We start from the raw sequence: 23424 nt of genomic DNA, 5'->3' as shown, positions 1-23424 counted from the left end.
TATTGTGTCGATTAACTCTGTTGTTTCTTGTTGATTTTCTGTCCAGTTGACCTGTCCATTGCTCACAGTGGGGCATTGAAGTCCCTCTTACTGTTGTATTGGAGTCTATTTCTCCCTTTAAATTCATTAACATTTATTTTAGATAGCCTGGTGCCCTGTAATTAGCTGCATATACATTTATAGTAGTCATATCTTCCTGTTTAATTGATCCTTTAATCATTATATAGTGTCCTTCTTTGTCTCTTTTAATAGTTTTTGTGTTAAAGTCTATTTTGTCTGATATTAGGATGGCAACACCAGCTCTTTTTTTGTTTCTGTTAGCATGGATTATCTTTTTCTATCCTTTCACTTTCAGTCTGTGTGCATCTTTGTTGGTAAGATGTGTTTCTTGTAGGCAGCAGATAGATGGGTTTTCTTTTTTATTCTAATTCAGCCAGTCTGTTTCTTTTAACTGGAGAGCTGAGACCATTTACATTCAGGGTGACTGTTGTTAATACCAACTTTGCACTGCCATGTTTCCGTAAATAGTCCTAATTTTGTATTTTGGGTTTCATTTTTTCTTTTCCTGGTCATTTTCTGCATTCATCATCTTTTGTAGTGATGTTCCTGTTTCTGTATGTAGCACATCCTTGAGCATCTTTTGTAGGGCTAGGCAAGTAGTTACAAATTCTTTCAGTTTCTGTTTGTTGTGGCAGATCTTTATTTCTCCTTCATTCATAAATGAGAACATTACGGTGCAGTATTCAGGGTTGACAGTTTTTTATCTTAAGTCTCAGAATATATCTCACCATTCTTTCCTTGCCTGTAGGGTTTCTGATGGGAAGTCCAGAGTGAGTCTAATTGGCTTTCCTCTGAATGTTATTTGGCATTTCTCTAGTGCACATTTTAAGATCTTTTCTTTATGTTTTACTGTTGAGAATTTTACTACAATATGTTGTGGTGAAGATCTTTTCTGGTGGTGTCTATTGGGAGTTCTGTGTACTTTAGATGTCTCTTTTTTTCTCCAGATTGGGGAATTTTTCTGTTATTATTTCATTAAGAAGTATCTCTTTTTTTGACAGAGTTAGACAGTGAGAGAGACAGAGAGAAAGGTCTTCCTTCCATTAGTTCACCCCCCAAATGCCCGCTATGGCTGGCATGCTGCACCGATCTGAAGCCCTGAGCCAGGTGCTTCCTCCTGGTCTCCCATGCAGGTGCAGGGCCCAAGCACTTGGGCCATCCTCCACTGCCTTCCCGGGCCACAGCAGAGAGCTGGACTGGAAGAGGAGCAACCGGGACAGAACCCGGTGCCCCAACCAGGACTAGAACCCAGGGTACCGGCGCCACAGGCAGAGGATTAGCCAAGTGAGCCGCAGCGCCAGCCTAAGAAGTCTTTCTAATCCTTTATTTCCATGCCTACCGGAACTCCTAGGATCCGTATGTTGGGTCAGTTGATAATATCTTGTAGCTCTCCAACTGTGTTTGTTTTCTAATTTTTCTTTTCTTTTTTTTTTTTTTTTTTTTTTGGTCTGACTGTAATATTTCCAGAAATTTGTCTTCTGGTTTTGATATTCTTTCTTCTGTCTCACCTATTTCTGTTGTTAAGGCTTTCTACTGCATTTTTTATTTGATCTATTGAATTCTTCATTTCTAGTATTTCCTCCTGACTTCTCTTTAATATCTCAATTTCTTGGAAGCACTTTTCATTTAGTTCATGAATTTGCATCTGGCTGTTTCTAAGTAATCTGACAATTTTCTGAATTCCATTTCTGGCATATCCTCGCTCTCTTTATCTTCCCCTTCTCTTTCTTGAAGAGTTGTAGTGTTCCTTTGGGAGGCTCATAGTTTCTTATTTAGGATTATTTATTTATTTATTCTTATTTAGGATTTTTTTCCTATATATATTTTTATCTGTGGAGATTGTCTTGTGAGGTTTCTCTCTGTTATGAGCTGCTGTGTGTTTGTGTTGCAAGTGGAAGCACAGCACCACCTACTGGTGCCCTGCTCACTTCTCAGTCGTGGTGGAGGCAGGTACCAGCTCCCAGGCATGTAGCCCCAGCTACTGGGGCCTGGTTAGCTTCTCAATGGTGGATGGAATGGCTCAGTATTCAAAACTTATCCTTATTGTGTGGCTTGCATGGTAGGGAAGAAATTCTTCTGAAATGTGGTCCTCATTCCTGGATGGAGGGTGTGGTGAGGTGGCCTCTGCGATTGATGGGCATGTGTACAGGAGGCAAAGGCTACAGTCCCTTGCTTAAGTTCAAAAATGTAAACAGACAAGATGGCTTCTCTCAGGCGACTGCAGGTCTGGGGAGGGGCAGACAGATGGGAAAGAGGGGTGCCCAACCTCTCAGGTTGCTCTTCTATACCTTCTCTTTTTTTCCCCTCTGTGGAACTTCAAAAGAAGTTTACCAAGCTCCCTCTCCCACTGTTATTCATAGCTCTGTAGACCCACAATTTCCCATCTAACCTGGTCTGCTGGGGGCTAGCACCATCTACCCCAATCCACACCTCCACCCCACCTCCACTGCTTCCCTTTCTTCTTTGCACTTTCAGAGTGGACCTACCCAGTCTCTGTTGGCCTCCTGGGCTTCCCATTGCAAATTCCCCATGATTCTATCTCCAGTGTGTATCTTCTCTCCTTTTTAACTATCTATTTTGCCCTGTGTGATTTGGATTTTCCTGTTGCTATATTGCCATCTTGGGACCTCTCTCATGCTTTACTAATTACTATCTTTTTTAAGTTGTTAATCTGAGTTTGTTTCATCTTTTTAAAAAAATTATTTGTTTGAAAGTAAGAGTTAAAAGAGAGAGGGAGAGACAGAGATCTTCCATCCAATAGTTCACTCCCCAGATGGATGCAATGGCCAGGGCTGAGCCAAGCCAAAACCAGGAGCCAGGAGCTTCTTCCAGGTCTCCCATGTGGATGACAGGGGCCTAAGTGCTTGGGCCATGTTCTACTTCTTTTTCCAGGCCATTAGCAGGGAGCTGGATCAGAAGTGGAGCAGCCTGGGTATGAACCAGTACCCATCACAGGCGGTGGCCTTGCCCATTATACCACAGTGCCAGCCCCTCTGTCATCTTTTAATTAATTGACTTTTATTTATTTGAAAAGCAAAGAGACAGAGTCAGAGGTACTGCATCTACTTGTTCACTTCCCAAATGCCCACAGAAGCCAGGACTGGGCCATCCCAAAGCCAGGAACCTGGAATTAAGTCTGGGTCTCCCACCTGGGTGGCAGGGACCCAAGTGCTTGAGCCATCACCTGCTGCATTTCAGAATGTACATTTTCAGAACTGTATGTATGCTACTGGGGAGTCAGAAAGAAGAGTCTGAGTTGATAGGCATCCTGATAAGAGATGCAGGCATCCCAAGTGTTATCTTTAACTGCTGTGCCAAACGCCTTCCCCTGAATCACTCTTTAGAAGCATCTTTAAGCCGGCGCCGCGGCTCAGTAGGCTAATCCTCTGCCATACGGCGCCGACACACCGGGTTCTAGTCCTGGTTGGGGCACCGGATTCTGTCCTGGTTGCCCCTCTTCCAGGCCAGCTCTCTGCTGTGGCCAGTGAGTGCAGTGGAGGATGGCCCAAGTGCTTGGGCCCTGCACCTGCATGGGAGACCAGGAGAAGCACCTGGCTCCTGCCATCAAATCAGCACGGTGCACTGGCTGCAGCAAGCTGGCCACGGCAGCCATTGGAGGGTGAACCAACCTCAAAGGAAGACCTTTCTCTCTGTCTCTCTCACTGTCCACTCTGCCTGTCAAAAAAGAAAATAAATAAATAAATAAAATAGAAACATCTTTAGAGGCTATTAAAAAAATTTAAGTTCTCAGGAATAATAGGGACCACTATATCAAAATCTTCACAATAATTTTCTAGAAACCTATAAATCATAAAGGAAAGGAAACTGGGGTTGGCTCTGTTGCATAGCAGGTAAAGCCACCACTGGCAGTGTCAGCATCACATATGGGTACCAGTTCGAGTCCCAGTTGCTTCACTTCTGATCCAGCTCTCTGCTATGGCCTGGGAAAGCAGTAGAAGATGGCCCAGGTCCTTGAGTTCCTGCACTTGCATGGAAGACCCAGAGGAAACTCCTGGCTCCTGACATTGGATTGGCCCAGTTTCAGCCATTTGAGGAGTGAACTAGCAGATGAAAAACACCCCCACACACCTCTGCCTCTGTCAACTCTGCCTTTCAAGTAAATATATAAAATAAATCTTTTTTAAGAAAAGGAAAGCAAACCAGATCATTCATATATGAGATGTTAAGAACACCACAAATTTCAATTACATGCTAGTGGGTATATAAAGATATGATCTGAAACCAGCAGAGCCAGTACCAGACCTATAACAGAATAAAGAGATTATACTGATGGAACTGTATTTAAAAAGGATGGAGAGTAATGGGGCCCTAACAAAGCAAAAGTCTCCTTTAAAAAGAAATAAATTGAAAATTGGAAAGACTGAGAATAGAGAAAAAAACCTAGTGGATTAGAATGTATGCTACTGGAGAGTCAGAAGGGAGAGTCTAAGTTGATAGTGTGAGAGAATAGAGGTGTGAATCTCGGGGAAGAAAACTACCTTTAAGGGAGAAGGAGGGTTACTATTAAAGGAAAAAACAAAACAAGGGATGGAATGTAAGGTTATTAAAAAAAAAACCCCAGAATCATCACATTAAAATCTAATCCACTGTTGGTGGGAATGTAAACTGGTACAGCCATGATGGAAGAGGAGAGTATGGATATAGAAAGCTGAATATAGACCTACCATATGACCCAGTCATCCCACTCCTGGGAATTTATCCAAAGGAAAGGAAATCAGCCTATGAAAGGGTGATCTGTACCCCCATGTTGATTTTATCTCAATTTATGTTAGCTAAGATATGGAGTCAACCAAGATGTCCATAAACTGAAGAATGGATAAAGAGATTATGGTATATATACACTATGGAATACTAGACAGTGGTAAAAAAAAAATTGAAATCTTGTCATTTGCAACAAAATAGATGCAACTGGAAACCATTATACTTAGTGAAATGGGCCAGTCACAAAAAGACAAATATATGGTCTCTCTGATCTGTGGTAACTAATAGAGAACTCAAATGCTATATATATATATATATATATATATATATATATATATATATAATTTATTTATTCTTTGCCAGGCAGAGTTAGACAGTGAGAGAGAGACACAGAGAAAGGTCTTCCTTCCGTTGGTTCACTCCCCTAGTGGCCACTGCGGCCGGTACTAAGCCGATCCGAAGCCAGGAGCCGGGTACTTCCTCCCAGTCTCCCATGCACGTGCGGGGGCCCAAGCACTTGAGCCATCTTCCACTACCCTCCCGGGCCACAGCATAGAACTGGATCAGAAGCGGAGCAGCCAGGTCTCGAACCGGTGCCCATATGGGATGCTGGCACTTCTGACCAGGGCGTTAACCTGCTGCACCATAGCGCCAGCCCCTCAAAATGCAATCTAGGGAGGTGAAACTGACACTTTGAGAGGCGATGATTTTGAACAGCCCTTGCCTTGACTGTCAGGGAACAATGTTTTTCTTGTTTTTTTTTTTTTTTCTCTTTTTTCTTCATACTATTTGGTGAACTATAAGTGTGGGGTTAATCTTATGAGTACAAAATTAATTGAAAATTGATCTCTGTAAAAAATAAGAATGGGAAATGTAGAGGGAGGAGGAAGAAAGATGGGAGTATGTGTAGGAGGGAGGGAAGGGGGTAAGAATTACCATGTTCCAAAATTTATATATATTAAATGCGTGAAGCTGTATTCCTTAAACAAATTTAAAAAAACAAACCATACCACTATTCTCATTCCATCCAAACAGGTCCATCTAGTAAAGAAACTATATTTCATTTGCCAATTTAAGCCCAAGCTCCCTGCCAAAATAGAACCTCTTATTTTTGCTGGTCCACGAAAATATAAGACATTTCAAAATGGTCAGGAAATATTAGTGTCCATAAAAAAGCTTCTTTAGGAAGGAAAACAGATGATAATGAAATGATTTCAAGTACTGAAAACTCTACTGCCAAAAACAATGACAAATCAAAAGAAAACTGAGTTAACAATGCAAGTTGAGTTAAAAAAATACCAGGAGATAGAAAAAAAATACCTTGTATTATAGGTTGTAAGAGTTAGCCCAGACAATAGGTAAGAAGATGTAAAAATCAAAATTGTCCACCCTCAAGTAAAAACTGAACAAAGACAAAATCATCTTTTTATTTGTTTGTTTGACAGGCAGAGTTAGACAGAGAGAGGGAGAGAAAGGTCTTCCTTCCATTGGTTCACCCCCCAAATGGCCGCTAAGGCTGGTACGCTGCGGCTGGCGTGCTGTGCCGATCCGAAGCCAGGAGCCAGGTGCCCCTTCCTGGTCTCCCATGCGGGTGCAGGGCCCAAGCACTTGGGCCATCCTCCACTGCCCTCCTGGGCCATAGCAGAGAGCTGGCCTGGAAGAGGAGCAACTGGGACAGAATCCGGCGCCCCAACAGGGACTAGAATCCAAGGTGCCGGCGCCGCGGCTCACTAGGCTATTCCTCCGCCTGCGGCGCCGGCCGACAAAATCATCTTAATTGGAGTTTTAATTCCAAGATGACCAACAGGAAATAGAATCAATTGAAAATATAATAAAGGACTTTGGGGAGAGAAATAAAAAGAGCCAAGAGAATAAAAATAAATATTAGGAAATATTTAAAAGTATCAAGAAGGAACTGCTAGATACAGAATATAGTTAATAAAGATCCAATATGTGTATATATTTAAATATGTAAATATGCATGTATAATTGGAGCCCATAAAAAAGATAAAAACAGTGGAACAGAATTAACACTTAAACAAGAAAACTTGACAAAAGTTAAAGACCTGAACCTATATATTGAAAGGGCCTATCATAGGCTGGCGCTGCGGCTCAATAGGCTAATCCTCCACCTAGCGGCGCCGGAACATTGGGTTCTAGTCCCGGTCAGGGCACCAGATTCTGTTCCGGTTGCCCCTCTTCCAGGCCAGCTCTCTGCTGTGGCCCGGGAGTGCAGTGGAGGATGGCCCAAGTGCTTGGGCCCTGCACCCCATGGGAGACCAGGAGAAGCACCTGGCTCCTGCCATTGGATCAGCACGGTGTGCTGGCTGCAGCAGCAAGCTGGCCGCGGCGGCCATTGGAGGGTGAACCAACGGCAAAGGAAGACCTTTCTCTCTGTCTCTCTCTCTCTCACTGTCCACTCTGCCTGTCAAAAAAAAAAAAAAAAGAAAAGAAAAGAAAGAAAGGGCCTATCTTATTCCTTGAACACTTATTCAGATTGTTCAACTCCAAGGTATTGTAGTAAAAATTATTACATTATATGAAAAATTCTTATTTTCTTCTTCTACAATGGGAAGAAAGTCTGGTTTGCATCAGATTTCTCAACAGCAGAGTACAACACACGATAAAATGGAGCAACACTTTCAAGAGATACAAGAAGAGGAAATGGGGGAAAGGATTTTATATCTAGTCACACTATTTTTCATGTATTGAGATTATATTGAAATGGTTTTCAGAATGTAAGAACTAAGAGAAAACTGTAACCCTAAGCCTTTCCTGAGGAATCGGAGGAATTGCTTCATCTAACCAAAGGATGATCAGTCTAAGAAAAAGCAAGGTAGGGACAAGGATATGTTCATGTCCAGTGAAGAGAAAGAACACAGTAATTTCAACACAGAAAATGTGATATAATTGTTAACTATAACAAAGGATTGGAGTGATGACAGATTGACTAGTAAAAAGAAAAGAGAACTCTAGAGGTATAGCAGACATAAAAAGCCACTACCCTGGAACTAAGAAGATATAGAGTCCAAAGAAGAGCCTCATTTCCCTCATCTTCAGGGCTGAGGTATAGACCTTGTTAGAGAGGATGAGCCATGTCTCACTGGTTGACAAAGTCATTGTAGTGCCATATTGGTGAAACTTGGTTAGAAAAATTTTCCTCTCTTGGGGTGGGCAAAGCTGTTTGTTGAGAGGTATCTAGATGAACTCTACTTGTAATTATTCAAGATAGTGATGTGGGGTGCTGCTCCTGCAGGTCTCTGGATACTGCTGACTGCCATGCAATGCAGGAGACCATTAGAGAAAATGAGTGTAAACACCTGTATATCCACATGCAAAAGAATTAAGTTGACTGCTACCTGCACACCATATACAAAAAAATAACTTAGAGTGACTCATAGAAGAAAACATAAGAGTCAATTGTCATGAACTTAGATTAGGTAATGGTTTCTTAGATATGGCATCAAAAGCACAAACTACAAAACGAAAAACAGATATAACTGACCTTGTTGAAAGCTTTTGTGTTTCTAAGGACATTGTCAGAAAGTGAAGATAGTCACACAGTGGGAGAAAATAGGCACATCCATAGATAGCAGATTAGTGATATGAAAGTGTGCTAAAGTTGAGATGGGGAATGGCTGCTATTAGAGATGGGATTTCTTTTTATTTTTGTTTTTTAAAAATTTTTATTTGAAAAACAGAAAGAGAGCTTTCATCTGCAAGGAGATCCATTCCCCAAATGCCTGCGACCCAAAGCTAGGAAACAGGAACTGAATCTGAATCTGCAGGGACTCGAGTGTTTGAGCTGTCACCTACTGCCTCCCTGAATGTGCATTAATAGGAAGCTGGAATTAGAAGCAGAGCTGTGAATCAAACCCAGGCACTGCAATATGGGATTCAGCTGTCCTGAGGGGCTTCTTAACTACTGCACCAAATGCCTGCCCTACATATGGGATTTCTTATTGGAGGAATGATGGAAATATTTTAGAATTAGATAGTGTGATGTTTGCATAAGTCTGTTAATATACTTCAAAGAGAAAATTTTATGGTTTGTGATGTATGTCTCAATAAAGGTATTTTAAAAAATACTTGCATACCCGATTCACTAGTATTCGGAATACCAGATGTCCACATTCAAAATTATTGTAAGGGTCGATGCCGTGGCAGTAGGTTAATCCTCCACCTGCGGCGCCAGCATCCTATGTGGGCACCGGTTCTAGTCCCAGCTGCTCCTCTTCTGTTCCAGCTTTCTGCTGTGGCCTGGGAAAGCAGTAGAAGATGGTCCAAGTCCTTGGACCCTGCAGCCACATGGGAGACCAGGAAGAGGCACCTGGTTCCTGGCTTTGGAACGGTGCAGCTCCAGCCATTGCAGCTATTGGGAGTGAACCAGCAGATAGAAGACCTCTCTGTGTCTCTCCCTCTCTGTAACTCTACTTCTCAAATAAATAAATAAAATCTTTAAAAAATTATTGTATATACTATATGCGATAATTAACTCAAAATGAATCAAAGACCTAAATAAATTAAGTAAAACCATGAAATTCTTAGAGTAAAATATACAACAAAAGCTTCATTAGGCCGGCGCCGCAGCTCAACAGGCTAATCCTCCGCCTAGCGGTGCCGGCACACCGGGTTCTAGTCCCGGTCGGGGCGCCGGATTCTGTCCCGGTTGCCCCTCTTCCAGGCCAGCTCTCTGCTGTGGCCCGGGAGTGCAGTGAAGGATGGCCCAAGTGCTTGGGCCCTGCACCTGCATGGGAGACCAGGAGAAGCACCTGGCTCCTGCCTTCGGGTCAGCATGGTGCGCCAGCCGCAGCGTGCCTACTGCGGCGGCCATTGGACGGTGAACCAACAGCAAAAGGAAGACCTTTCTCTCTGTCTCTCTCTCTCTCACTGTCCACTCTGCCTGTCAAAAAATAAATAAATAAATAAATAAATAATAAATAAAAGAGTTCAGACTTCCTTTAAAAAAAAAGCTTCATGACATTTAATTTGCATATGGAAGATATTTGCAAATCATACTGTTAAGTGGTTAGTATCCAAAATATATATATATATATTTTTTAAACTTTTATTTAATGAATATAAGTTTCCAAAGTACAGTTTATGGATTACAATGGCTCCCCCCCCATAACTTCCCTCCCACCCGCAACCCTCCCCTTTCCCGCTCCCTCTCCCCTTCCATTCACATCAAGATTCATTTTCAATTCTCTTTATATACAGAAGATCAGTTTAGTATATATTCAGTAAAGATTTCAACAGTTTGCCCCCACATAGCAACACAAAGTGAAAAATACTGTTGGAGTACTAGTTATAGCATTAAATCACAATGTACAGCACATTAAGGACAGAGATCCTACATGATATTTTTAAAAAATTGATTAATTTTCTATGCAATTTCCAATTTAACACCAAGCTTTTTTTTTTTCATTTTCAATTATCTTTATATACAGAAGATCAATTCAGTATATACTAAGTAAAGATTTCATCAGTTCTCACCCACATAGAAACACAAAGTGTAAAAATACTGTTTCAGTATTAGTTATAGCATTACTTCACATTGGACAACACATTAAGGACAGATCCCACATGAGATATAAGTACACTGTGACTCCTGTTGTTGATTTAACAATTTGACACATCTACAACTCAACAATAATGAAACAATTCAATTTAAAAAAATAAAGGACTTGGATAGACTCTTTTTTAAAAGACTTTATTATTTGAAAGAGTTACAGTGAGAGATGGAGAGATCTTTCATCCACTGGTTCACTCCCCAATGGCTGCAACAGCCAGCACTGAACAAGGCTAAAGCCAGGAGCCAGGAGCTTCCTCCAGGTCTCCTACATGAGTGCAGGGGCCCAACCACTTGGGCCATCTTTTGGCCCATAGCACATGAAAAGGTGTTCAACATCACTGATCATTGGAAAATGCAAATCAAGACCACAAGAAAACACTTCATACTCATTGGAGTCATTATTGTAATATTATACATATATATATGTATGTATGTGTGTGTATATAGGTGAGTATTTGATACAGCAGTTAAGACACAACTTAAAATACCTGTGTCACATATCAGAGTACCTGGTTCAGGTCCTAGCTCTGCTTCCAATTCCAGTTTCCTGCTAATGAGTACCCAGGAAGGCAGCCTATGCTGGGCTCAGATGGTTGGGTCCCTATCACCCACATGGGAGATCCAGATTGAGTTCCAGCTCCTATTTTCAGACCAACCCAATCCTGGCTGTTATAGGCATTTGGGGAGTGAACCAGTGGGTGAAAGATCTGTGTGTCTTTCTCTGCCTTTCAAATAAATCAAAAATTTATTAATTGATTTTTTTTTTTTTAAAGAAAGGTGTTGGTGAGGATATGGAGAAATTAAATCCTTACGTATTACAGGTGGAAATGTGAAATGGTGCAAACTTCATAGGAAACAGCATGACCCTTAAAAAATTAAAGAGTCTTATATTATCTAGCATTCCATTTTCTGGGTACATGCTCAGAAGAACTGAAAGCAAGTACTCAATCAGATATTTTTATACTCGTATTCAATTCACAATGGTCAAAGTTGGAAGCTGCTCAAGTGTCCACTGATAGAATAATGGATAAAATTTTAAATATCTAGTCCAGCTCTCTGCTGTGGTCTGAGAGTGCAGTGGAGGATGGCCCAGGTCCTTGGGCCCTGCACCTGCATGGGAGACCAGGAGGAAGCACCTGGCTCCTGGCTTCGGATCAGCGCAGCGCCGGCTGTAGCGGCCATTTGGGGGGTGAACCAATGGAAAAGGAAGACCTTTCTCTCTCTCTCTCTCACTCACTCACTCACTCTCACTGTCTAACTCTGCCTGTTCAAAATAAATAAATAAAATAAATATGTATATATATGCAATGGAAAAATTCAGCCTTAAATAGGAAATAAAGTTTGATACATACTACAACATGGGTGAGTCTTGAAGCCAGACACAAAGGACAGATAACTGTATAAACTTACATGAAAAAGCTAGAAAAGTCAATCCTACAGACAGAAATTATAATGGTAATTATCAAGAATTGTGAAGAGGAGGAAAGAGGATGTCATTTTTTAATGGTTACAGAGTTTCATTTGGGGAAAATGAGAAAGTTCTGGAGATGCCTAGTGGTGTTGGTTACAGTACAATGTGATTATGCTTAGTACCATATATAAAAGGAGTTATAATGGTAAATTTTATATACTACAATAATACAATGTACAATACCAAGATGGAAAAATGCATCTCTGCAAAAGAATGAAAAACATTCTTAGGTTAAATATAATAGTTCATAAATAGCAACAGAACCATAAAAACAAATAGCAATATATAAAGACTAGTCCTATCAGTTATTCAAATATACGGTGAAATGTCCAATTAAAATGAAATGGACTGACATATCAATAGACAAACTGAGCAGTGGAAAATAATAGCAAATCCATAAATATATCTGTGTGTGAAAATTTGATATATAATAAAAGGAATATCATAATCTGCTCAGTCTGTAGCTGACTTCCCATCCCTGCTGCCCTTTTCCCAGGAAAAAGCCATCCTGCCTTCTCTGTTCCTCTTGTTCTTTGGGTCCACTTCTTTCCCCTCCTTGAAGCTTCATTCCACTGTTACCTCCATCTGCTACACTCTTGTCTGTTCTTTACCTGCCTCCTCCCATCCAAATACAGGCAGGCACAAAGCTTCCCACCCCACTTCACTCTCCAGCTTCTGTTCCATCTCTGTCTTCTCCTTCACTCCCAAGTTTCTTTAGAAGTTATCTGATGTAGGCCGGCACCGCAGCTCACTAAACTAATCCTCCTCCTGCAGAGCCAGTACTCCAGGTTCTAGTCCTGGTCGGGGTGCCGGATTCTGTCCCGGTTGCTCCTTTTCTAATCCAGCTCTCTGCTGTGGTCCGGGAAGGCAGTGGAGGATGGCCCAAGGCCTTGGGCCCTGCACTCGCATGGGAGACCAGGAGGAAGCACCTGGTTCCTGGCTTCAGATCAGCGCAGCGCACCAACCGTAGCAGGCATTTGGGGGGGTGAACCAACAGAAGGAAGACCTTTCTCTATGTCTCTCTCTCTCACTGTCTAACTCTGCCTGTGCACAAAAAAAAAAAAAAAAAAATTATCTGATGTCTCTTTTCTATCCCTTCTCAGTACCCCATAATGTATTTCCTAAGAGCCTAGCTACTTTAATGTATTCATTGTGTACTCATTTGAGGGATGAACCAGCAGATGAAAGATCTCCCTTTCTTCTTCTCCCTTCCCCATCCCTCTCTGTTTTTTTATCAGTCTGTATTTCAAGTAGATGAAAATAAGTAAACATTAAAAAAAAAAACAGCATCAAGTACATGATTATTCTTTGCAACACTGTCAAGAAACTGTAATATAGTGCTTACACAAAGAAGTACCATTCAGCCATAAAATAGAATGAGGAGGATCTCTATAAACGGATGTGGAGTGATTTCTAACATAGTATTTTAATGTGAAAAAAAATTAAAAGACTACATATAATATACTACCCTAAAAATGATTAGAAACAAATGGAGCTCTGTATCAAACGGATATCATAACCTCTCTGAAAAAAATATTAATTCAAGTAGTTTTTTTGGATATAGAACCTTACAAAAGGCACATAATAGGGCATATTCTAAAGAAAAAGTAGAACTACAAAGGAATTCTGACTTTTAATAATGCTCATGATTTGTAAATAATCATACTTTTGTAAGAATTCAAAATAGAACAAATTAGTAAATAAGATACAAATATCAAATGGGGGAAGATGAGGAAGAACTCTGCAATATTGAATTTGAACTAGAGAGTTTCTATGTAAACTCTTGACTTTAATGTAAATACATATATGTCATATACATGTAACATTTATAGTATGTCTTGTATATGTAAATATGTGAATATTTTCTAAGCTCAGTACATAGAAAAGACCTAGAGATAATCACACCTTTTTTTCGATTTTTTGAATCTCATTTTTTTACCAAAAGGAATTATGGTTCCTTGGAGAAATAACCGATTCCAAGTTCAAAAAGAAGGGAATGCTGTAAGTTGAATTTGGAATATCTTATTCTAGGAAACAAGTTTGCCTCAAAAAATGATAAAAACATCAAAAGGACACAGGAGCAGTGTGAAAATGGCTCTCTGACAAGCAAATCTGGGAAATAGAATCACAAATAATAAAAATAAAACACAGCTCTCTGCTGTGGCCCGGTATTGCAGTGGAGGATGGCCCAAGTGCTTGGGCCTTGCTCCCGCATGGGAAACTAGGAGAAGCACCTGGCTCCTGGCTTCGGATCAGCGCAGTGCGCCGGCCACAGCGTGCCGGCCGCAGCAGTCACTAGGGGGTGAACCAACGGAAAAAGGAAGACGGTTCTTTCTGTCTGTCTGTCTCTCACTCTCCACTCTGCCTGTCCAAAAAAATAAAAGAGTGATGGTAATAACATCTCTGGGTCCATGTCATAAAAATTGACAAAAACTTGAAGTTAGAGAAGTCTCCTTTATAGAATGCTAGCTAGTAATTATAGAAAGAAGATCACTATTGATACAAGGTTAACGAATGCTAAAAACATTGGATAAAAAAGCATATTTGGGAATAGGATACTCACACAGTCTCAAAGTTTCTATTAATTACATATTTTTAAAGGTTTATTTATTTGAGAGGCAGGGTTACAGAAAGGGAGAAACAGAGATCTTCCATCCACTGGTTCACTCTCCAAACGGCCACCATAGCGGAGCTGGGCTGATCTGAAACCAGGAGCCAGGAGCTTCCTCTGGTCTCCAACATGGGTGCAGGGACCCATACATTTGGGCTATCTTCTGCTTTTCCCAGCTACCAGCAGGGAGCTGGATCAGAAGTAGAGCAGCCAGGACTCAAACTTGACACCCATATGGGATGCTGGTGCCTCAGGCAGAGGCTTAACCTATTATACCACAGCACCAGCATTCCATTGGTTACATATTAATTATAAGGAGGATTACAATAAAGAAATTTATCAGTCACCTTTTAATAAATAATCAAATTTAGTGTAATAATTAGGTAAATTGACATTTTGTGCTTCAGGAAGTAGTAGAATGAAAAGTACTGAATATCATGTGTAATATTTTGTCAAAATTCTTTAGCATGAATATAATAGTAAAGGAACCAGAAAACATCCAAATCATGGGACATTCTATAAAGCAATTAGCCTGACTCTTCAAAAATGTCAATACCCTGAAAATCGAAAAAAGGAAACAGGGGTGTTCTAAAGGAAAGTAAAGAAACATGAAAACCAAATGCAATATGTGGTTCTCAATTGAATCTTGTAGTTAGAAATTAAATAGCTATGAAAAACATTTTGAGGATGAATGAAAATAAACAATTTCTTGAGTCTGACAACATTACAGTTTTTACAAGAAGATCTTTCTAAGGGCAAATATACTGATGAATTCAGGGTTGGAGTGCCATGAAGTCTCCAGGTTTCACATGGTCTGGGGCCAAGTAAGTGTAAATAGATTGCAAGCAAGTGTGGCAAAATGTTAATTTGAATCTGGGTGAAGGGTGTGTAGCTACTCATTACATGTATTATTTTTGATACTTCTCTGTAGGTCTACAGCTTTTCAAAATAAAATTTTTAAAATAAACCTTTTACATAATTGTATGTGTGTGCATGTTCTCCAGGCCTCCTTGGACTTTGCCCAGAGTTGCTGAGTCAGCATCTCTACGTAATAGGCTTGCAGTTCTGCATGGCAAAATGGCTCTCTTGAGACTGGTACAGTTGCTCATATTTGAGAAGCATTGCTGTGGAAGAACATTCTTCTCTGTTAAACTGCTGTGGTGTGTGTGTGTGTGTGTGTGTTCGTTCTAAGAGAGATTACTCCCTTTGTGGAGTCCTCCTCCAAGGAAAAAAGATAGTAAGGTGCAATGTTTCTTTTCTACTGACCAATTCTGCTACTAAAAATTGTACATATTTCTTCTAAATAGGGCTCTGGAGCAATAATTCTCAAACTTGGCTACCTGTTATGTAGCGATTTCTACACAAAGGCAGGCAGTTGGCATAGGATTAAGATATTGCCTGGGACAGCCAGATTCTCTATTTGAATACCTGGACTCAAGTCCCAGTTCCACTCCAAATTCCAGATTCCTGCCAATGCGCACCCTAGGAAGCTGCAGGTGATGGCTCAAGTCGTTGGGTGCCTGCCACCTATCTGGGTGACCCAAATTGAGTTTTCAGCTCCAGGCTTCAGCATGGCCCAGTTTTGGCTGTTGTAGGCAGTTGAGTGAACTCTACTGGATGGAAGATATCTCTCTCTCCCTCACTCTCTTTCTGTCTCTCTGCCTTTCAAATAAATAAAAATTTTAAAAACTCAGTGCCTGGGCTCGCGCTGTGGCAGTGTTGGCATCGCATATGGACTCCAGTTTGAGTCCTGGCTGCTCCACTTCTGATCCAGCTCTCTGCTATGGCCTGGGAGAGCAGTGGGAGATGGCCCAGGCCCTTGGGTCCCTGCACCCATGTGGGAGACCAGGATGAAGCTCCTTGCTCCTGGCTTCCAAACAGTGTAGCTCTGGCCATTGTGGCCAACTGGGAAATGAACCAGCGGATGGAAGACCTCTCTATTTCTCTCTGCCTCTCATTCTCTCTCTCTGTAACTGTGACTTTCAAATAAATAAATAAATCCTTTTTTTATTTGACAGGTAGAGTTTTAGACAGAGAGAAAGAGAGAAAGGTCTTCCTTCCGTTGGTTCACCCCCCAAATGGCCACTATGGCCGGCACTGTGCCGATCCGAAGCCAGGAGCCAGGTGCTTCCTCCTGGTCTCCCACTCGGGTGCAGGGCCCAAGCACTTGGGCCACCCTCCACTGCCTTCCCAGGCCACAGCAGAGAGCCGGACTGGAAGAGGAGCAGCCGGGACTAGAACCCAGCACCCATATGGGATGCTGGCGCCACAGGCGGAGGATTTACCAAGTGAGCCACAGTGCCGGCCCCATAAATAAATCTTTTTTTTTTTTTAATTTATTTGGCAGGTAGAATTATAGACAGTGAGAGAGAGGCAGAGAGAAAGGTCCTCCTTCCACCGGTTCACTCCCCAAATGGCCACCTCAGCCGGCGCTGCGCCGATCCAAAGCCAGGAGCCAGATGCTTCTTCCTGGTCTCCCATCCTGGTGCAGGGCCCCAAGCACTTGGGCCATCCTCCACTGCCTTCCCAGGCCACAGCAGAGAGCCGGACTGGAAGAGGAGCAACCGGGACTAGAACCTGGCGCCCATATGGGATGCTGGTGCCGCAGGCGGAGGATTAACCAAATGAGTCATGGCACTGGCCCCCCATAAATAACTCTTAAAAACCACTCAGTGCCTATGAGGTAAGCCTTTGGCTTTAGCAATTAAGCTACCTGTTGGGACACCAATATTTCTTATCAAGTAGGTGGATCCCTGCCACCCTATCAGGAGAGTTCCCAGCTTTGGCCTTGCTCAGGTATTGCTGGCATTTGAGGAGTAAGCCAACAGATGGGAACTCTCTATCTCTGTCTGTTGGTCTACCTCTCAAATTAATGTTTTTTTAAAGTAATGCCTTTCTAAATAAAATTTCAGTACCTAAATCTTATTTCTAATCAGTTAAATCAGAATTGCTGGGAGTGGAACTGGTGTATTCTTTAAAGTTCTCCAGGGGATTCCGGTGTCTGTGTTTGAGAGTCCCAGCAGAACCTAGTCTCTAGAGTGGCTCCTTGTCAAGTGTGTCAGGATTCCTGTATAAACTGCCTGCTCCATGAAACTGGTCACAGCCACAGGCTCCAGTAGATATGCAGTATGTTGGATTGAAAGGTACCCTTTGTATTGCTACTGTCATGGATAATCTTTTCAGTTGCTAGCCAGCCTCCAGGGTCAATGGAAAATGGGTTTTAAAAAAATAGATATTTCATTTTATTTTTTTTTTGACAGGCAGAGTGGACAGTGAGAGAGAGAGACAGAGAGAAAGGTCTTCCTTTTGCCATTGGTTCACCATCCAGTGGCCGCCGCGGCCAGCTCGCTGCAGCCGGCGCACCGCACTGATCCGAAGGCAGGAGCCAGCTTCTCCTGGTCTCCCATGGGGTGCAGGGCCCAAGCACTTGGGCCATCCTTCACTGCACTCCCTGGGCATAGCAGAGAGCTGGCCTGGAAGAGGAGCAACCGGGACAGAATCCGGTGCCCCGACCGGGACTAGAACCTGGTGTGCCGGCGCTGCTAGGCAGAGGATTAGCCTGTTGAGCCACGGCGCCGGCCTCATTTTTTAAACTGGGTAGAAATTCATGGGGAAACAAAATTTTGGAAGTAACTTTGACTTTGGTTGCTCAAATGCTTATTTTACAAAGGTTATGTTTCAGATAATCACTGAACTCCTCTTTTTTGCAAGATCATTGTCATTGGGCAATGCCAGACGTGTCTGTACATATCCACCTCTGTACTTTTGTCCTCTCAAGGTATCATAACTCCTACTCCCAGTTAAATAGATCTGAATTCACCTGTGTTTGAGTGTGTAGCAGGGAGATGAGGTAAAGTCCTGTCAACACTAAGAGTAATCCTAACAGTCCTTCCCAAATACTGTTAGACTGGGTGTTCTCTTCCTTAGGGAATACAGTTTCTTCAGCACCTCTCTTCCTCCTCTCGTTTCTCTCACTCTTGGGTTGATATTTATATATTTCACCAAACGGGTTTGGAAACACTTTATCTGACAAGTACTGTTTTGAGAAAGGAAAATGAGTTGTCCAAGGTTGTACAGTGAGTCATTTTCATTTTTCAGTATGTGTATATGTAAAGCTCTTCTTGGAGAAGAAAATGAGTTCAGAGCATCTGGATTCATCTTGATTGCCACATAGTAATTCCACAAAGCTTGGAGTCACTATGTTACATAAGGCAAAGCATGTGGACCTCAGATGATCATTTTTTTTTTCTAAGATAATTTATTTTCAAAGAGTTACACCGAGACAAGGAAAGAGAGATCTCATCCAGTAGTTAATTTCACAAATGGCTGCAATGGTCTGGTCCAGCCAGGCCAAAACCAGGAGCCAGGAGCACCATCCAGGTCTCCCTTGTGGGTGGCAGGGACCCAAGCACTTGAGCAATTATCCACTGCCAGAGAGCTGGATTGAAAGTGGGGCAGCTGGGACATGATCTGGTGCCCTCAATGCCACATCACCGCCCCCAGCTGGTGGTTCTTGATCTGAATGCTATTCTCTTGCTTGCCTCCAGAAATTGTATGCTTGCTGCTCTGTGTTTAAATCCAAGAGCTTCATCAGGTCGATAGTTCAAGCAGTGGGACCCTATAATTTATTCAGTGGTCCCACAGTCTTGGGAGCAGCTGAAAGCTCTTTAGAACTACTTTGTTAGGAAGAATCCAGATAAATAATATTTGCAGGTTCACTGGGTTTGGAATTAAAAGAGCTCTGATTTTGTAATGTTAGCTTAGCCACATTGAATATATGTATCAAACTATCACACTGTAACCCACAAATATATACAATTAAAATAATTAAAAATAAGTAAACATTAGCTTCTCACTACCTTAGTTGGGTGGCCATTGGTAAGTTGCTTTACCTTGACCTTTTTTAAAAAATATATTTATTTATTTGAAAGTCAGAGTTACACAGAGAGAGAAGAGAGGACTTCTGTCCACTGGTTCATGCCCCAATTGGCAGCAATGGCTGGAGCTGTGTCTATCAGGAGCCAGGAGCTTCTTCCAGGTCTCCCATGTGAGTGCAAGAGCCCAAGGAATTGGACCATCTTCTACTGCCTTCCCAGGCCATAGCAGAGAGCTTGATTAGAAGTGGAGCAGCCAGGACTCAAACCAATGCCCATATGGAATGCTGGCACTGCAGGCGGCAGCTTTACCCGCTATACCACAGTGCTGGCCCCTACCTTGACCTTTGAGTTTCCAGTTGTCTCATCTGCAAGGTCATTAATACATCTGTAGTACATGGTTTTTTGAGAATTAAATGGAATCAATTGCATTAGAAAAGAGATACACAAGGAAATTTTAAAAAGAAATTTTTAAAGAAATAAGGGCTAGGAATAAGAAGGTATCAGAATAGATTCAGGAGACTATGTTAGGTTAATAATATAGGAGTACCTCTCTAATGAGATGACATTTAAGCTGTGAAATATATGTAAAAATTTGAGGGAAAGTTGTTTGAGTCAAATAAACATCTTGATGTGTTTAAGAAACAGGAAGACCAGGGGCTGGCATCATGGTGCAGCTAGTTAAGCTACCTTTTGTGATGCTAGGATCCCATATTGGTGTGCTAGTTGGAGTCCCAGCTACTCCATTAAGGCAGGAGAGGATGGCTCAAGTTCTTGGGCTCCTGCCACTGATGTGGGAAACCCAGATGGATTTCCTGGCTCGTGGCTTTGGCCCAGCCTGCCCCTGGCTGTTACAGCCTTTTGGAGAGTAAACAGGCAAATGGAAGATTTTGTGTGTGTGTGTGTGTGTGTGTGACCTCTGTGTTGTTTTGCCTTTCAAATAAATAAGTAAATATAATCTTTTTGTTTGTTTTTGTTTTTTGTTTTTTTGACAGGCAGAGTTAGAGACAGAGAGAAAGGTCTTCCTTTTCCATTGGTTCACCCCCCCAAATGGCCGCTGTGGCCAGCGCTGCGCCGATCCAAAGCCAGGAGCCAGGTGCTTCCTCCTGGTCTCCCATGCGGGTGCAGGGGCCCAAGCACTAGGGCTATCCTCCACTGCCCTCCCGGGCCACAGCAGAGAGCTAGACTAGGAGAGGAGCAACCGGGACAGAATCCAGCGCCCGGACTGGGACTAGAACCCAAGGTGCCAGCACCGCAGGCGGAGGATTAGCCAAGTGAGCCCCGGCGCTGGCTGTAAATATAATCTTTTAAAAAACAGTAAAGAGGGCAGGAAAGTAAATAATGAGATTACTAATGACGAATAAATGAGTTTTAGATCATGGAAGCCTTATAAATGTGCATAAAGAGTTTAGATTTATTTTGCATTGTGAATGTAAACATGAGTGATGTGATCTGACTTGTCTCTGTTTTTTAAGCATAAACATAAACCCAAGGTGGGCATTTAGCCTAGTGATTAAGCTCCTTCTTCGGACACCTGCATCTCATGTTGGCGTCTCTAGATTCACGTCCTGGTTCCACTCCAGATTCCAGCTTCCTGCTAATGCACACTCTGAGAAGCAACATATGATGGCTCAAGTACTTGGGTCCTTGCCACCCACATGGGAGATCTGGGTAGAGTTCCTGGCTCCCAGCTTCGGCTTGGCCTAACCCTAGCTACTGAAGGCATTTGGGGAATGAACCATTGGATGGGAGATCTCCCACCATACACAAATAAATAAAAATTTTTAAAAGAGCCTAAACTTAGCATTCTGGCCTCTGTGTAGAAACCAGACAGTAAGAGGCAAAAGGCTCTCCCCTCCAACATCTATGTCCTGTCAGAAAATAATTGCCCAACTTGGAAGATGCATACACATACACACACCCCTCTGATCTAGGGGAATCTGATGCTCTTAAATGACATTGTTACCCCATCCCCACCAAGTCACATAGAGTTAGGATGACTTGTTTTCCAAAAAGAAAATAAAATTTAAATAAATGGGGCCAGCGCTGTGGCATAGCAGGTAAAGCTGCCGCCTGCAGTGCCAGTATCCCATCTGGGCGCCAGTTCAAGACCCACTGCTCCACTTCCGATTCAGCTCTCTGCTATTGCCTGGGAAGGCAGTTGTAGATGGCCCAAGTACTTGGGCCCCTCACCTGCTTGGGAGATCCAGAAGAAGCGCCTGGCTTTGGGTTGACCCAGTTCCAGCTGTTGCGGCTGCCTCTCTGTAACTCTGCCTTTCAAAAAATAAATAAATATTTAGAAAAATAAAAGCTAAATAAGCAAAAAATGCAAGTGATGGCAGGATTTTTTTTAATTTATTTATTTATAGGTAGTTATAACTTCTATCCACTGGTTCGCTCCCTAAATAGCCACAATGCCCAGGGCTAGGCCAGGCCAAAGTCAGGAGCCAGGAGCTTCTTCAACGTCTCCTATCTGGGTACAGAGGCCCAAGCACTTGGGACATCCTCCACTGCTTTCCTAGACCATTAGCAGGGAGCTGTGTTGGAAGTGGAGCAGCCAGGACTTGAACTGGTGCCCATGTGGGATGCCAACACTGTAGGCAGCAACCTAACCCACTGTACCATAGCACCAGCCACTGTGATAAAAGTTTTATTAAGTGATAGGAGCAACCACTTCACTATCACCATTGTTGATAGGGGTGAACTGTCCCAAGAAACCTTTGAATTTTGGAAGGATTAAGCAGTTTATTTAATTTTGTGCCTATTTCCTTATATATAAAATGAAGATTGTATCTACCTGCTATAGCTGTCTTGATGACTAAATTAGATAGCCAATGAAAAGTGATTGGCATGGTACCTAGCACACAGTATTGTGCTGAATAATATCAGAATCTGTTGTTATTTCCAACTCTGCAGCTTTGGTATAGCCTGTGTGCTCTTTGTAATGAAATAAGAAGACTGGTATAGGTTAGGAGACTATCAAGAAGTATTAAATTTTGTCATCTCAGGTTGGAGATCTGAAGCCAAATTCAAAGAAACACTTGGAGCTCTTAAGTGGAATGCCTAACTACAGTAATGACTATTTACTATATGAGCATATTGTGTTAGGTTGAGATAAACTGGAATTATTGACTTATATGAGTATCTTGGATTTATCAGTTTACATGTTTGATTTCTTAAGAGATAAAAACCCCTTTCACATTCCACTGTATAGATCATTTCTAAGTATTTGTTAGTCATATCTCATATCCTTTTTGTGTTTAGAAAGGAAAGTTTCTAGACATTATGACAAATATTCTCTAAAATGTCTTGGATTCAGGGAACTTGATTTGGAGACCCTGTACTCCTACTTAACTTTTCAGTGTTACCTTGGACAAGTTATAGTTCCTCTTCTATGTCTCATCTTCGTCATCTATCTAATGAGGCATTTCTTCTCTTAAACATGATTCTATGGCTGTCACAGCATAGGTTGTTACATGAGTAGCTGAATTCCAAAGGGAGAACTTGGTTTCACCATTACCTTTTGAACACATTTTTAATTTTTTGCCCATTATATTTGCTGTAGGATTTCGATTGAATGCTTCCTCTTGGCCCATGTTCCTTTTGAAGACACTAAATGGAGCAGAGATGGCTCCCATCAGGATTTTCCATAAGGTATGCTGTCCCTTCAGTATCACCAACTCCAAGCTGCATAAGGTCAGAGAAAATTAAATTGTGTCAGTTACTGAGCCTGTGATGTCCACATTATATTTATGGCCTAAAGATACCTTCTCAGAAACTAATTTAATAGAATTTTTAGTACCTTACAAAGTAACAATTATCCTGGAAGGAGTATGTTAGAGTGTAAGTTAGGATTATTGGGTTTGGGATCTCATCTGTCAGTAATAAGCTAAACTAAGATCCTTTCATGGGACTCTGTCTACCTCACAGGGTTGTTAAATGTTTTTATTAGAACTATAAAATGTGGCTGGCGTCGTAGCTTAACAGGCTAATCCTCCGCCTTGCGGCACCAGCACACCGGGTTCTAGTCCCGGTTGGGGTGCCGGATTCTATCCCGGTTGCCCCTCTTCCAGGCCAGGTCTCTGCTATGGCCCGGAAAGGCAGTGGAGGA

The 23424-nt window shown here is 42.0% G+C and overlaps 1 protein-coding gene across 14 annotated transcripts in view; it reads left to right on the top strand.

The window, feature by feature from the left end:
* Positions 1 to 23424, top strand: part of SCMH1 (Scm polycomb group protein homolog 1) — a 219479-nt gene that overhangs the window by 103024 nt on the left and 93031 nt on the right. For 11 of the 14 annotated variants that reach the window (XM_062191072.1, XM_062191075.1, XM_062191076.1 and 8 more), the window contains one exon: positions 22879 to 22967. The exons of the other annotated variants lie outside the window; for them this stretch is intronic. In XM_062191072.1, coding sequence (XP_062047056.1) covers positions 22879 to 22967 — 89 coding nt within the window. The remainder of the gene's footprint in view (positions 1 to 22878; positions 22968 to 23424) is intronic. 14 annotated transcript variants of the gene reach the window in all.

Source organism: Lepus europaeus, chromosome 5, assembly GCF_033115175.1.
Source record: "Lepus europaeus isolate LE1 chromosome 5, mLepTim1.pri, whole genome shotgun sequence".
Classification (NCBI taxonomy): domain Eukaryota; kingdom Metazoa; phylum Chordata; class Mammalia; order Lagomorpha; family Leporidae; genus Lepus; species Lepus europaeus.
Note: the sequence above shows the minus strand (reverse complement) of the source record. Positions and strands in the feature narration are given on the sequence as shown.